Source organism: Zalophus californianus, chromosome 3 (genome assembly GCF_009762305.2).
Source record: "Zalophus californianus isolate mZalCal1 chromosome 3, mZalCal1.pri.v2, whole genome shotgun sequence".
Taxonomy (NCBI): domain Eukaryota; kingdom Metazoa; phylum Chordata; class Mammalia; order Carnivora; family Otariidae; genus Zalophus; species Zalophus californianus.
The window spans coordinates 52047146-52063527 of NC_045597.1; the positions used below are offsets into that span (position 1 = coordinate 52047146).

The 16382-nt window shown below is 39.7% G+C and overlaps 1 protein-coding gene across 6 annotated transcripts in view; it reads right to left on the bottom strand.

The window, feature by feature from the left end:
- The window catches only part of MTRF1 (mitochondrial translation release factor 1), a 67351-nt gene that overhangs the window by 7725 nt on the left and 43244 nt on the right, over window positions 1–16382 (bottom strand). For 5 of the 6 annotated variants that reach the window (XM_027588874.2, XM_027588875.2, XM_027588877.2 and 2 more), the window contains 2 exons: window positions 13950–14067; window positions 296–432 (listed from right to left, as the gene is read on the bottom strand). In XM_027588874.2, the coding sequence (XP_027444675.1) occupies window positions 296–432; window positions 13950–14067 (255 nt within the window). The remainder of the gene's footprint in view (window positions 1–295; window positions 433–13949; window positions 14068–16382) is intronic. The other variant, XR_003519043.2, reaches the window with a different exon arrangement.

Sequence of the window (16382 nt, forward strand, 5' to 3'; positions counted from 1 at the left end):
CTGGCACATCCAAATTTAGCCATAATCAGTTAGTCCATGTGCATGAAATTATTGCTTATTTACAAATAAGCCTTTTTCCCTATAAGATATTCCCATTTGATCAAGAACAAATGCTACATTTTCTACATAAAATGATGACTTTTGTGCAAAGGTATTATTATTATTTTTTATTTTAAGCAATCTCTACACCCAACATGGGACTCAAACTCATGACCCTGAGATCAAGAGTCACATGCTCTTCTGACTGAACCAGCCAGGGCCCCACAGAAGTATTATTATACTATATAAATCTTACCTGCAGTTTTCTAGTACTTTGTTGCTGACACCTGTCTTTCTCAATAATCTGCTGGTAGAGTCTAGCTCTCAACACACGCAAAGCTATTTCTTTATTTTTAATCTGTGATCGTTCTTGTTGGCATTCTACCACAAGCCCTGAAAAATAACAAGGATCAGAGGTAAACTGTAGCCTCCAGAAGCCAAATTAAGATAGAACTGAGATCTCAATGATATATCAACAAAACTGGAAAAAAAAAGACAGACCTCAGGAACATTTGAAAGGGGGAAAGGATAATCAGGAAAAGATCACAAAGGATTAAACACAATTCAGACTTAGCATACTTTAGAAACTATACCTGAATCATGCTAATAAAAGCAGTAGATGGCTATTTCGATTCTGAGATCTGAAGGGGATATTTCAGATGAGAAGACTGGAAGCAGTAGCATCTGCAAATGGTCACACATACTTTCACACCCACAGCTCTGCCTCTCCCTCCCAACTATTTCGGACAGACAGCCCAACAGAGTCCCACCACACGCAGTGCTGCTCCATTCTCTGTTTTAGTCAAGGAGCACTCAGCTTTCCACCCAAATTCGCACAGAACTGATGTTTTAAAAATGACTTGATACAACCCTAGTGTCCATCAACAGATGAATGGATAGGGCCGCCTGGGGGGGCTCAGTCGGTGAAGCAGCTGCCTTCGACTCAGGCATGATCCCGGGGGCATCAGGCTCCCAGCTCAGCGGGGAGTCTGCCTCGCTTTCTCTCACTCTCTCTCTAGTAAATAAATAAAATCTTAAAAAAAAATAGATGAATGGATAAAGAAGATATGCGGAGTGTGTATGTGTATAGATATATTTATAAATGTATATATTTAGGAGTTGAGTTAAGATGGCGGAGGAGTAGGGGGACCCTAAGCTTGCCTAATTCCTTGATCACAGCTTCATAAATATCAAATCATTCTGAACACCCAAGAACACCCAAGAAATTGATCTGAGGACTGAGAGCACAAACTGCACATCTACAGGTAGAAAAACAGCCATCTCATGGAAGGTAGGAGCTGTGGAGAGTTGATTTGGGGGGCAGAAAAGCTGGGGGTGCTGCGGAAGGGAGGGAGCCCTGATCATGGGGAGAGGAGTGGGAGGGGGAGAGAAGGGGGAGAGAGGGAGAGAGAGAGAGAGAGAAAAGCAGCAGGCAGGGGAGTGCACAAAAACAAAACAAAAACCTATTCCCCAAAACCAGTGACTGGGAAAAGGAGAGGGGCTGACTACTGCTAGTTTTTATAAGCAGCAAAGCCCGAAGTCTTAAGTTTTAGAAGCTCGTGCCATCGATGGGGTTGTGCCTGGCAGGCTTAGTGCTGCTCTGGTGGGAAAGGAGGGTGGAGACTTGGAAGTGGGTGGTGTGGTCTAAGGATTCCCCTGGTCCCCTTTTTGGAGTGCATCTGGGAGCGGTGGCATGGCCTTTCTGGGGACAGAAGAAGTAGTGGCGCCGATGTGCATCCCTGTTCCCTACATAGGAACAGAGACACCGGCTGAGGGCAACAAACCTCGGTGCTGGCTTTTAGCTGCGCTTTACCAGAAACCGTCGTGTGGTTGTGCAACTGCTTTTCTGGGACAAACCAGAAGCAGCCAGCGTGGCGAGACCTTCCCCGAGAGGATCAGCGTGGGTCTGTGCCATGTGGATCCCTAAAATTTGGAGTTCTGAAACACAGCCATGTGCCTGAGATAAAACACAGGAGTATTGTGCTGCCTAGTATGCAGACAGCTCAGATACAAACAGGGTGACGGCAGGGATCTGACGGAAGCTGGGGACACCAGAGGGTGATGGTTTGCTCATCTGTGAGGACTTCTGAAGAGTGCTGGCGTGAACTCCCTGCTCCAGGAGAGCGAGCAGGGCAAGGCCATTTTCTCCCTTGCCCATCAGCACTGATGGACTTCAGAGAGCAACACAGTGCCACCCAGTGGAGGCTGAAGCCACTTACACCAAGCTCACCAAGCTCACCAAGGTCCTGCCCCACCAAACCCTGGAGGTACATCTTCACTAGGGCAAATGGGCCTGTAGCACAGCAGGCCCCATCCCAGACCAGCACAGATCCCTTACAGGCACCAAGTCTACAGATCACATAGTGCTGCAAAACTTCAGCTCTAGGAGAAATAGGATCTACCTTTTTTTTTTTTTAAGATTTTATTTATTTGACAGAGAGAGCACAAGCAGGGGGAGAGAGTGAGGGACAGCAAGAAACAGGCTCCCCGCTGAGCAGGGAGCCCGACATGGGGCCCGATCCCAGGACCTGGGATCATGACCTGAGCCAAAGGCAGACGCTTAACCGACTGAGCCACCCAGGTGCCCCTGGATCTAGCTTCTTATAACAAGCAGGCCAAAACACAGCTAGATAAAACTTGCCACACACTGGACAACGTCCAAACACCCCTCACTGCAGGCAAGGAGAAACTGCAGAGGACTGACCTGAGGGAAGGAGCACACAAAACACAACAGCAGAGTGCACACTCTGAAACACCTCCTGAATCTCTAGGCCCAAGACAGTATAGGACCTCTTTTGGGGGGGGGGGGCACCTCTTCTCAATATAGCCATTACTCTCAGGAGCAGGAATATAACAGGCTTTCCTAACAATCACAAAAAAACAGTGACCTAGACAAAATGACAAAACGGAAGAATTCACCCCAACAGAAAGAACAAGAAGAAGTAACAGCCGGGATTTACTCAAACAGAAGTAAGATGCCTGAATGAGAATTTAAAACAACAATTATAAGGACACTAGCAGGGATTGAGAAAATCATAGAAGGTACTACAGAATCCCTTACTGCAGAGAAAAAAGAACTAAAAAACTAGTCAGGCCAAAGTAAAAAAATGCCATAATCAAGATGGAAAACTGACTAGATGTAATAACAAGGATGGATGAGCACAGGATATAGATGTAGAAGATAAAATTATGGAAAATAATGAAGCTGAAAAGAAGAGCGAAAATAAAGTATTGGATAATGAATGTAGACTTAGGGAAATCAGTGACTCTTCATAGCATAACATTCATAACATAGGAGTCCCAGAGAAGAAGAAAGAGAAAAAGGGGCAGGTTTATTTGAGCAAATTATAGCTGAAAACTTCCCTAATGTGGGGAAGGAAACAGCAAAATCCAAGCAGCACAGAAAACTCCTATTGAATTCAACAAAAGCTGGCCATCACCAAGACATATCACAGTCAAATGCACAAAATACACAGACAAGGAAAGAATCCTGAAAGCAGCAAGGGAAAAATGTCCTCAACCTACAAGGGAAGACATTTTAGGTTCCCAGCAGATCTATCCAGAGAAACCTGGCAGGCCGGAAAGGACTGGCATGATATATTCAATGTGCTAAATGGGAAAAATATGCAGCCAAGAATACTTTATCCAGCAAGGCTGTCATTCAGAATAGAAGGAGAGATAAAGAGTTTCCAAGACAAGCAAAAACTAAAGGAGTTTGTGACCACTAAGCCAGCCCTGCAAGAAATATTAAAGGTGATTCTTTGAGTGGGAAAAAAGAAGACCAAAAGCAACAAAGACTAGAAAGGAAGACAGAACATCACCAGAAACACCAACTTTACAGGTAACACAATGGGCACTAAATTCATATGCATCAATAATCACTCTGAATATAAATGGACTAAATGCTCCAATCAAAAGACACGGGGTATTAGAATGGATAAAAAAAATAAGACCCATCTATATGCTGCCTATAAGAGACTCATTTAATTTATTTATTTATATATTTTTTAAAGATTTTATTTTATTTGAGAAAGAGAGAGCAAGTGCAAGAGAGACCACAAGCAGGGAGGAGGGGCAGAGGGAGAGGAGAAGCAGACTCCCCGCTGAGCAGGGAACCCAATGTGGGACTCATCCCAGGACCCTGGGATAATGACCTGAGCTGAAGGCAGATGCTTAACCAACTAAGCCACCCAGGCACCCTTTTTAAAAAAAAATTATTTTATTTACTCGTTTGAGAGAAAGAGCGAGAGAGAGAAGGAACTCATTTTAGACCTAAAGACACCTGCAGATTGAAAGTGAGGGAATGGAGAACCATCTATCATGCTAACGGACATCAAAAGAAAGCCAGAGTACAAACTAAAGTTTAAACCAAAGACTGTAACAAGAGCTGAAGGAGGGCACTTATATCAATAAAGGGGTCTATCCAACAAGAAAATCTAACAATTGTAAATATTTATGCTCCCAACTTGCAAGTACCCAAATAAAAATCAGTGAATAACATAAAGAAACTCACTAACAATAATACAATAATAGTACTTTAACACCCCACTCACAGCAATGGACAGATCATCTAGGCAGAAGATCAACAAGGAAACAAGGGCTTTGAATGACACACTGGACCAGATGGACTTAACAGTATTTTCAGAACATTCCATCCTAAAGCAGCAGAATACACATTCTTTTTGAGTGTACATGGAACATTCTCCAGGATAGACCACATACTGGGTCACAAATCAGTCCTCAACAAGTACAAAGAGACTAAGACACACCATGCATAGTTTCTGACCACAATGCTATGAAACTTGAAGTCAACCACAAGAAAAAATTTGGACAGACCACAAATACATGTAGATTAAAGAAACTCTTACATGAATGGGTTAACTAGGAAATTAAAGAACACATTAAAAAAACACATGGAAGCAAATCAACATGAAAACATGAACATGACAGTCCAAAACCTTTGGGATACAGCAAAGGTGGTCCTAAGAGGGAAGTATATTGCAATACAGGCCTATCTCAAGAAGCAAGAAAAGTTTCAAATACACAACCTAACATTACACCTAAAGGAGCTACAAAAGGAACAGCAAATAAAGCCTAAAGCTAGCAGAAGAAGGGAAATAATAAAACTTAGAGCAGAAATAATCCATATTGAAGCAAACAAACAAACAAAGAACAGTAGAACAGATCAACGAAACCAAGAGTTGGTTCTTTGTTTTGTTTTTTTTTTTAAGATTTTTTATTTATTTAGACAGAGAGAGACACAGTGAGAGAGGGAACACAAGCAGGGGGAATGGGAAAGGGAGAAGCAGGCTTCCTGCGGAGCAGGGAGCCCGATGCAGGGCTCGATCCCAGGACCCTGGGATCATGACCTGAGCTGAAGGCAGATGCTTAACGACTGAGCCACCCAGGCTCCCCAAGAGCTGGTTCTTTGAAAGAATTAATAAAATTGATAAGCCCCCACCTAGACGAAAGGAGAAAGGAGCCAAATAAATAAAATCATGAATGAAAGAGGAGAGATCACAAGCAACACCACAGAAATACAAAGAATTACAAGAGAATATTATGAAAAATTATATGCCAACGAACTGGGCAATCTGGAAGAAATGGAAAAATTCCTAGAAACATACAAACTACCAAAACTGAAACAAGAAGCAGAAAATCTGAACAGACCTATAACCAGTAACAAAACTGAATCAGTAATCAAAACTCTCCCAACAAGGGGCGCCTGGGTGGCTTAAGTCAGTTAAGTATCTGCCTTCAGCTCAGGTTGTGATCCTGGGGTCCTGGGATCGAGCCCCACGTTGGGCTCCTTACTTGGCAGGGAGCCTGCTTCTCCCTCTCCTTCTGCCCGTCTTCCCACTCATGCTCTCTCTCTCTCTCAAATAAATAAAAATCTTAAAAAAAAAAAAATCTCCCAACAAACAAGAGTCCAGGGCCAGATTTTTTCCCAGGGGAATCCTACCAGGCATTTAAAGAATTAATACCTATTCTTCTGAAAGTGTTCCAAAAAATAGAAATGGAAGAAAAACTTCCAAACTCATTCTATGAGGCCAGCATCAACTTGATCCCAAAACCAGACAAAGACCCCACTAAAAAGGACAATTACAGGTCAATATACCTGATGAACATGGATGCAAAAATTCTCTACAAGATACTAGCAAATTGATTCCAATAGTACATCAAAAGGATTATTCTCCACAACCAAGTGGGATTTATTCCTGGGCTTCAGGGGTAGTTCAATCTCCACAAATCAATTAGGGTGATACACCACATTAATAAAAGAAAGGATAAGAACAATATGATCCTCTCAATAGATGCAGGAAAAAAAGCATTTGACAAAATACAGCATCCATTCTTGATAAAAACCCTCAACAAAGTAGGTATAGAGGGAACATACCTCAATAACCCAAAAGCCATATATGAAAGACCCACAGCTAGTATCATCTTCGATGGGGAAAAACTGAGGTTTTCAGCTATGGTCAGGAATAAGACAGGGATGTCCACTCTCACCATTAGCCTCAGCTCTGAACTTGAGGAAGTCCCAACAGTTCATATATGAACTATTTAGCCTCAGCAGTCAGACAACAAAAAAAATAAAAGGTATCCAAATAGCAAGGAAGAAGTTAAACTTTCACTATTTGCAGACAATGTTATACTCTTATATAGAAAACCTGAAAGACTCTACCCAAAAATTGCTAGAACTGATAGAGGAAAATTCAGCAAAGTCACAGGATATAAAATCAATAATGCACAGAGGGCGCCTGGGTGGCTCAGTTGGTTAAGTGACTGCCTTTGGCTCAGGTCATGATCCTGGAGTCCCAGGGTCGAGTCCCACTTCAGGGAGCCTGCTTCTCCCTCTGACCCTCTTCCCTCTCGTGCTCTCTATCTCTCATTCTCTCTCTCTCTCTCAAATAAATAAATAAAATCTAAAAAAAAAATAATGCTGTTTCATTTCTATACACCAATAATGAAGCAGGAGAAAAAGAAATCAAGGAAGATTTCAAAAGAAATCAATCAAAAGAAATCAAAAATAAATTTACAATTGCACCAAAAAAATACCTAGGAATAAACCTAACCAGAGAGGTAAAAGATCTGTACTCTGAAAGCTATAGAACACTTATGAAAGGACACAAAGAAATGGAAAAACATTCCATGCTCATGGATTGGAAGAACAAAAATTGTTAAAATGTCTGTATTACCCAAAGCAATCTACACATTCAATGCAATCCCCATCAAAATAACACCAACATTTTTTTACAGAGCTAGAATAATCCTAAAATTTGTATGGAACCAGAAAAGACCCCAAATAGCCAAGGCAATCCTGAAAAAGAAAAGCAAAGCTGGAGGCCTCACGATTCTAGACTTCAAGCTCTATTACAAAGCTGTCATCATGAAGACAGTTAAGATACTGGCACAAAGGAGACGAACCATGAGAGACGATGGACTCTGAGAAACAAACTGAGGGTTCTAGAGAGGAGGGGTGGGGGGATGGGTCAGCCTGGTGATGGGTATTATTAGAAAGAAAGAAAGAAAAAAAAAAAGATACTGGCACAAAAACAGACACATAGATCAATGGAACAGAACAGGAAACCCAGAAATGGACCCTCATCTCTATGATCAACTAATCTTCAACAAAGCAGTAAAGAATATCCAATGGAAAAAAGAGTCTCTTCAACAAATGGTGTTGTGAAAACTGGACAGCCACATAGAGAAGAATGAAACTGGATCACTTTCTTACACCATACAGAAAAATAAACTCAAAATGGATGAAAGACCTAAATGTGAGACAGAAAACCATCAAAATCCTAGAGAAGAACACAGGCAGCATCCTCTTTGACTTCAGCCATAGCAACTTCTTACTAGACACATCTCCAAAGGCAAGGGAAACAAAAGCATATATGAACTATTGGGACTTCATCAAGATAAAAAAGCTTCTGTACAGCAAAGGAAATAGTCAACAGAACTAAAAGGCAGTCTATGGAATGGGAGAGGGTATTTGCAAATAACTTATCTGATAAAAGGTTAGTACCCAAAATCTATAAAGAACTTATCAAACTCAACACCCAAAAACCAAATAATCCAGTTAAGAAATGGGCAGAAGACATGAATAGATATTTTTCCAAAGAAGACATCCAAATGGCGAAAAGATACATGAGAAAATGCTAAAAATCACTCACCATCAGGGAAATACAAATAAAAACCATTAGATACCATCTTACGCCTGTGAGAGTGGCTAAAATTAACAACAGAGGAAACAACAAATGTTGGCAGGGATGCGGAGAAAGGGAAACCCTCTGACACTGTTGGTTGGAATGCAAGCTGGTGCAGCCACTCTGGAAAACAGTATGGAAGTTCCTCAAAAAAGTTAAAAACAGAACTACCCTATGACCCAGAAATTGTACTACTAGGTATTTACCCAAAGGATACAAAAATACAGTGAAAGGGGTACATGCACCCCAATGTTTACAGCAGCAGTGTCCACAATAGGCAAACTATGGAAATAGCTCAGATGTCCATCGACAGATGAATGGATAAAAAACATGTGGTGTGTATATATATACATATATATCTATCTATCTATATATATATATCTATATGGTGTGTACACACACACACACACACACACACACACACACACACTGGAATATTATGCAGCCATCAAAAAGAATGAAATCTTGCCATTTGCAACAACGTGGATGGAGCTAGAGTACTATGCCAAGCAAAATAAGTCAATCAGAGAAAGACAAATACCAGATGATTTCACTCTTGTGTTGAATTTAAGAAACAAAAGAGATGAACATACGGGAAGGGAAAAAAAAAAGAGGGATGCAAAGCATAAGAGACTCTTAATGATAGAGAACAAACTGAAGGTTGATGGGGGGAGGTGGGTGGGGGATGGGCTAAATGTGTGATGGGCATTAAGGAAGGCACTTGTGATGAGCACTAGGTGTTATATGTAAGTGATGAATTACTAAATTGTACTCCTGAAACCAATATTACACTATATCTTAACTAGAATTTAAATAAAAATTTGAAAAAGAAAAAATATATTTATATATATATAATATATCTGTACTGGCACATTACGCAGCCATAAAAAAAATTAAAAAAAGAATGAAATCTTGCCATTTGCAATAACATGGAATGTAGAGGGTATGCCCACTTATATGTGGTAAGTGAAATGTCAGCTAGAGAAAGACAAATACCAATGATTTCATTCATATGTGGAATTTAAGAAACAAAACAAACACACAAAGAAAAATGGAGATGAAAAAACAGACTCTTGGGTCGCCTGGGTGGCTCAGTCGTTAAGCGTCTGCCTTCGGCTCAGGTCATGATCCCGGGGTCCTGGGATCGAGCCCCACCCCTGCTCGGCGGGAAGCCTGCTTCTCCCTCTCCCACTCGCCCTGCTTGTGTTCCCTCTCTCCCTGTGTCTCTCTCTGTCAAATAAATAAATAAAATCTTAAAAAACAAAACAAAACAAAAACAGACTCTTAAATATACAGAATGAAATGGTGGTTACCAGAGGGGAGGTAGGTGATGGGGATTAAGAGTACAGTTATTGTGATAATAACAGGTGCCTCCTTCCTTTTGATTTTCTTAATAACATTTTCTTTTCTCTAGCTTAATTTATTATAAGAATGTAGTATATAGGGACGCCTGGGTGGCTCAGTCAGTTAAGCATCTGCCTTTGGCTCAGGTCATGATGCCAGAGTCCTGGGATTGAGTCCCGCATCGGGCTCCTTGCTCAGCGGGGAGCCTACTTCTCCCTCTGCCTGCCTCTCTAACAAATAAATCAAATTTTTAAAAAATCTTTAAAAAAAAGAATGCAGTATATAATACATACAGCACAAAATCTATGTTAATCACTGTTTATGATACTAGCAAGGCTTCTTTCTGGTCAACGGTAGGCTATTAGTAGTTAAGTTTTGACGTAATCAAAAGTTATTATGTGTATTTTTGACTGCAAGGGTTGGGGGGGTCAGCACCCCTAATTTCCATGTTGTTCAAGGGTCAATATATAGATGTTGTATATATTGCTGTTGTGTATAGAAACCAATGAAAAGAAACTCAACTCTTTATAAGGAGGAGTTTAGAGTGAATGTTTCTCAGTTGTCCTGGCTCTAAATTCAGCTAATCCCACATCTAACCATACATGTTTTCATTAGCCAACCTCTGGATTTGGGTGGGTTTTGCCCACTGTGTAGCCCAGTTACTAGCCCAAATCTAGACCTGACATAGGGACCCTTGAAACTTCAGGCTGTGCTGTTCTTAACTTTGCAGCTACCACTCTAAAGGTCTGTGTCCAGTCCTGCTCTCAGGTACATTACAGGTGAAAAGTACTTTTCTTTCTGAACCACAAAACCCAAAAACCTTATTAGCTTAGGCCAGCTGAACTGATATAGTGGCAACTATTTTGGTGGAGATTTTAAAAATTCCTATAAAATTCTACTGTCCCAAAACAAAATTCTACTTTCCAAATTATGTTTTCACCCTGTCTAAATAAGCTAGTCTACACCTAATACTTTTAGTTAGGAACACCTGGGTTTCACCTCTATTAGTTTATTCTTTTTTTTAGTTTTAATGATATCTTTTTATTTTAACCATCCAAGATATTATTATTGCTGTTTTATATAGTTTTTTATATAATTATTAATATATAATGTATTATTTGTTTCAGGAGTACACATCTGTGATTCATCAGTCTATTAGTTTATTCTTTTTTTTTTAAAGATTTTATTTATTTATTTGACAGAGACACAGCGAGAGAAGGAACACAAGCAGGGGGAGTGGGAGAGGGAGAAGCAGGCTTCCCACTGAGCAGGGAGCCAGATGCGGGGCTCGATCCCAGGACCCCGGGATCATGACCTGAGCTGAAGGCAGATGCTTAATAGCTGAGCCACCCAGGCGCCCCATTAATTTATTCTTGACTGCTTTATTGCAGCCACGTGGGCTGGGGCACCAACTTGCTTTCATCTTCAGGCATTTGCCTGGAGCTGTCTTGGATCTGCTATTCTTTTTTCACCATCCAAAAGGATATGAAAATACTCATTTCAAGATGGCTAGACATTCATAAGCTTTCCTCCAAATTCCTCTTCTCAGCTGACCGGCAGTAAGCTTGGCTTATACATTGGCACTATTCCTATCCAGTGGCTCAGGTCAGAATTTTTAGCTTAAAACTCTTACTTACCAGCTCAGTAATTCCCAAGAGAATCACTTAATCATATATTTTAATATACTTTCTATAGAGGAGTATTTAATCATAAGTATTCCCTTAGGAATAGAGGATTAAGGTAGAGGGAAGTAATCTGAATAATAGAAGAGCTGTTGAAATAAGATGCTAGGGTTGTTAAAAAAACTCTAAAAGAGCTTTAAAAAAAAAACAAACTTTTCTCAGTGTTGTTTCAATACTCTATGGGAGATTCCAAAATTCCAGATAAGCAACTGGGCCAAGTGGGTATTTAATATATATTTGCTAAATAACTACATTTACTATTTAAAAGATTATCAATTATAAATGAAAACAAATATACATATTTTATTCTAAATAGCCCATTTAAAAAAATGAACATCTCTGAACTTGAGAGGCATCCTACCCTCACTGGCATATGATAGCTTAATTGGTAGTGTTTTTTATATTTCTTCATAGTAACAAAATAGTGATGTGTCTTTCAGTTAATGAGTTCTTAGACTAGATGAAATAAATTATACCTAATCATAGGTTTAATAAAAATCCTGTAATCTTAAAAGTACAAAATGAAGTAAAAAATTAAATCTGATTTGGAAGAATTAGGTATTATCCATAGTCTATGATGATGAAGTAAGACAGTGTAAGAATTACAGAGGCCCACTTTCACTAACTCGTAAGAAACTAAAAAGCTTGCTTTAAAGCACAAAATATTAATGTCTTCATCTTGATTTGATAAATTTTACAAAAAAAAGTAACTTTTCCCTGAACAAACATTTAACCATACCCCTGTGGTACCACTCTTCCAATGGTTGAAAAATGGAGTTCTATAGAAGCAGTGGGTAGAAAAAAATGTGAGTCTTCAGAATCCATGTGCAAGAGGGTAATGGAAGAATGACCTATAGCTCTCACTTTCAAGTCTAGCAGGGACACAGTTCCCATTCTAAGGGTCGTGGAATGGACAGATTAGAAGAAAGGTTGAGTTTTCTTTGCAATAGATGCTGAAATCACGGTAAACCTCAAAGTACACAGTTGACTCAAGAAATCACTTGCTCATAATAACATGGATTCATAAAAGTCAGTAGGCCTTGTAATGCATTGCCTAAGGAAAGGTTTGAGGGTAAGTCCTAAGGCTTTTAAATCAAAGAACTAGATCTATATGGCTAAAAACTAATTTGGCACAAGGTAAGCTTGACAACAAAAGCATCGGTCATTTTTTGTAAAGTCAGTAATTTATGGCTGCACAAGGGTTTATGTTTTAAAATATTTGGGTTCATTTTTGTCAGAATTTTTATCACTTTTACCTGACTTTTTCTCATTTTAGTTTTTAATTCAGCTTCAGCTCATTATTACTATTCTGGACAGTTTATAACAGAGAACAGTATCCCGCAATACAAGGTTGAGGTAAAACACACTAAGTATCCAAAAATTTGTGGATTTCTTAGGTAAATTATGGTAAGTTACAAAAATTATCACCTCATTTTTGGTGAAAAAGGATATTATGAGAGCCTAATCTTCATCTACTACATTAAGAAGTCAGTATGTATGTAATCTTATAACTAATTGATCAGAAGAGCACGATCTGCCCAATATGAGGTAATTACCAGAAAAAATAGCTAAGAGTTTAAACTGGCTGCCTGTGGGTAATAGGGCTTTAGGGTCAGGGAAGGAGGGAGAGGGAGGAAAGAGAGGGGCAAGGAGTTGCTGGTTTTTGTTACAGGACTTTCCCACTGGCCTTTAAAACCATTTAATATTTAATAGCATAAAAAATAATTTTAAAAGGGAAAGAAATTTTAAAAGCTTAAAATTTAGTTTAAAATCTGAAAAATCGGGGCGCCTGGGTGGCTCAGTCGGTTAAGCATCTGCCTTCAGCTTGGGTCGTGATCCCAGGGTCCTGGGATCGAGCCCCATGTCGGGCTCCCTGCTCAGCAGGGAGTCTGCTTCTTTCTCTCCCTCTGCCTCTCCTCCTTGCTCTTGCTCTCTCTATCTCTCTCAAATAAATAAATAAATAAAATTTAAAAGAATAAATAAAATCTGAAGAATGATAGAAGTATTTAAAATCACAGTAAGGGCTGCAAAACTACCTCAGAGTATACCAAAATTACCAATATTCAAAATAACAGCATTAATGCAACATGGAACAGTGGATCTAGTGGTCAGTCTGTAAGAGGACAGAAGCTCCATTGCAAGGGCATCTCCAGGACTGTTTTCGTGTTTGTTTTTAGGCTGGGGAACCTCTGGTTGCTCACTGCACTGCTGTCCAGTATACCTGGGCAGCTTCTCTGAATAGGTCCACTCAGTGTCTGCATCCTTTAAGAGAGGTGCCTTTTCCAAACAGAAGTGGAATATGAACACATTGGGGACCGCAGACCCACGACTCCAGTGTCACCTTTTAAAGGGTTTGTGCAAGAAACGAGACACTAACATAAAACTATTTTCTTCTCAATGTTGAATAGTGTTTTTTTTTTTTAAGATTTTATTTATTTGACAGAGAGAGACACAGCAAGAGAGGGAACACAAGCAGGGGGAGTGGGAGAGGGAGAAGCAGGCCTCCCGCTGAGCAGGGAGCCCGATGCGGGGCTCAATCCCAGGACTCTGAGATCATGACCTGAGCCGAAGGCAGACGCTTAACCGACTGAGCCACCCAGGCGCCCTCGATGTTGAATAGTTTCATAAGACGTAAAAACAGGTCCAAAGTACAAAACCAAACAGACTTGATTACCTGTGGGGATGTGGACAAGTCTGACAGCGCTATCGGTTGTATTAACATGCTGCCCTCCTGCTCCTTTGGCTCGAAATGTATCTATTCGCAAATCCTTGGGGTCCACCTTCACATCTACCTAGAACAAAAGGGACAATGGAAGTCAATTGTACATTCAACAAACACTTTTTTTTAAAAAAGATTTTTAAAATTTATTTGTGAGAGAGAGCGAGAGAGAGCACAAGCAGGGGGAGTGGCAGGCAGAGGGAGAAGCAGGCTCCCCACTGAGCAGGGAGCAATGTGGGATGCGATCCCAGGACCCTGGGATCATGACCTGAGCCGAAGGCAGACGCTTAACCGACTGAGCCACCCAGGCGTCCCAACAAATACTTCAATACTATATTTATTTCAAGATTTTTCAAATAAACTGTGCTGTTTTGTTCGAAGTCATAGCCATTAGACTAAGAAATAGCTTCTACCAATGAAAGAACCGTAAACTCCCTATTTCAATGGATGCTATTTTTTGATGCTATAAGATCATTGAGTTATGCAATCTTTCAGGTTTCATCATCCATCATCCCACAAAGCCACAGGATAGAAAATATACTCTCTTTATATATATGAATGTGTGTGTGTGTGTGTGTGTGTGTGTATAATGTATACATTATTCCCCGATTCTGTATTTGCAAATTCACCTACTTTATTTGTTCCCCAAAATCAATTATTGCGGCATTTTCACAATCACTAGCGAACAGGTGCAGGGCAGCAAAAAATCCAAGGTGCACATTCCCAGCTGACATCCAACAAGGTGACAGTTTGCTTTCTTTTTTCAGTCTGACCAGAGAATGAAGACAAGAGGGGGCAGAGCAGTATAGTACAAGAAGCTCTGGCTCTTGGGTCAGCTGGATCGGGTGTGAACCCCAATTCTGGCATCTGATAGTGAAGTGGCCTCAGGTAAGTCACCTAAACACTTACGAACCTCATTTTCTCTTTGTAAAATAAAGAAAAGAGAATCTATTCTAAGTAACTAGGATGGGTTACGTTTTTCGGTTTTTAAATTTTATTTATTTATTTGGATAGGTCACTTTTAAGATTATAATCTACCTGAGATACATAGATACAGAAATATATATAGGTATATAAACATATGTATACGTGAGTGTGTACACACACATATATTTCCCCTAGGGGAAATGATAGTTCAGTATTTGCTAAATCAGTGTTCGCTGAGTCTTTACAGAACATAACCACTGTGAACAATGAGAACCAACTGTGTGTGCATGCACACTAATTAGTGGACTGAATGGAGGCATCCAAAAAGATACGTTCACGTTCTAACCACTAGAACATTATTTGGAAAAAGAGTTGTTAACAGCTGTAACTGAGTTCAGATGAGATCATCCTGGATTATTCACATAGGCCCTAAATCCAATGAGAAGTGTCCTTAGACAGCCAGAGGAGAGATAAGAGGAGATGAAAATGTGCATTCAGAGTAATACAGCTTCAAGCCAACGGACACCTGGAGACACCAGAAACTGGGAGAGTCAAGGGAGCATTCCCCTCCAGAAGCTTTGAGGGAGCCCAGCCCTGGCGATACCTTGAGTTTGGACTCCTGGCCTCTAGAACTGTGAGACAATAAATTTTTACTGTTTTAAGCCCCTATGTTTATGGTAATTTGTTACACACATACACACACACACACACAGTTACAAAATACACTGTTTTTCAGGGGAGAACTAACAGATTATTTCACATTTATCATTCATTCCTATGAATGACAGATAGCAAGTGTGACTCTTCTCTTTGTAAAGTACAGTAATAACAGTGTCAGCTTTAGAATCCAATATACAACGTGGTTATTCTTTTGTTTCCTCTAAAATGAGCACTATACTGTGAAGAAAAAGATTATGCAGTTTTTGTTAAAATATGCTAGTGTCGGCTACCTTAAAATTTCTATAGACACTAAAGAGATCAGGAGAAATTTCCCATTTTACAGTATATTAAAGTTATATAGCAAATACGTGTACATTATGTCACATTCTCCCAAATGTTATAGAAACTATCTAATGACTGTTGGGAAATTCTCAACAAAGAAACAGTGATTATTATATACAAAGAATTTTAAATGTCAATTAAGAGAATAATAAGACTTTGCTCTTTTGTGAAAATCAAATTTCACCACATGGGCTTAATTTTCAAGAACATGAAGAGAATAAGGGGATGGGTGAGAACAGTGGAAGGAATAAGGAGGGAAGCAAGACAACTCAATAGCTTTGACTTCTAAATGACATAAATGCTTCCATACACCAGAAATGAAATTAGATAAAAGAGGAAGGAAAATTCAAATCCTAATATTCAATAGGAAAAGAAACCTATGAATCAAAATATTTACCATAATATCATAATCACATAGAAAAACACTATTTCAGATGGTCTTTGACCTTCGTGTTCTGA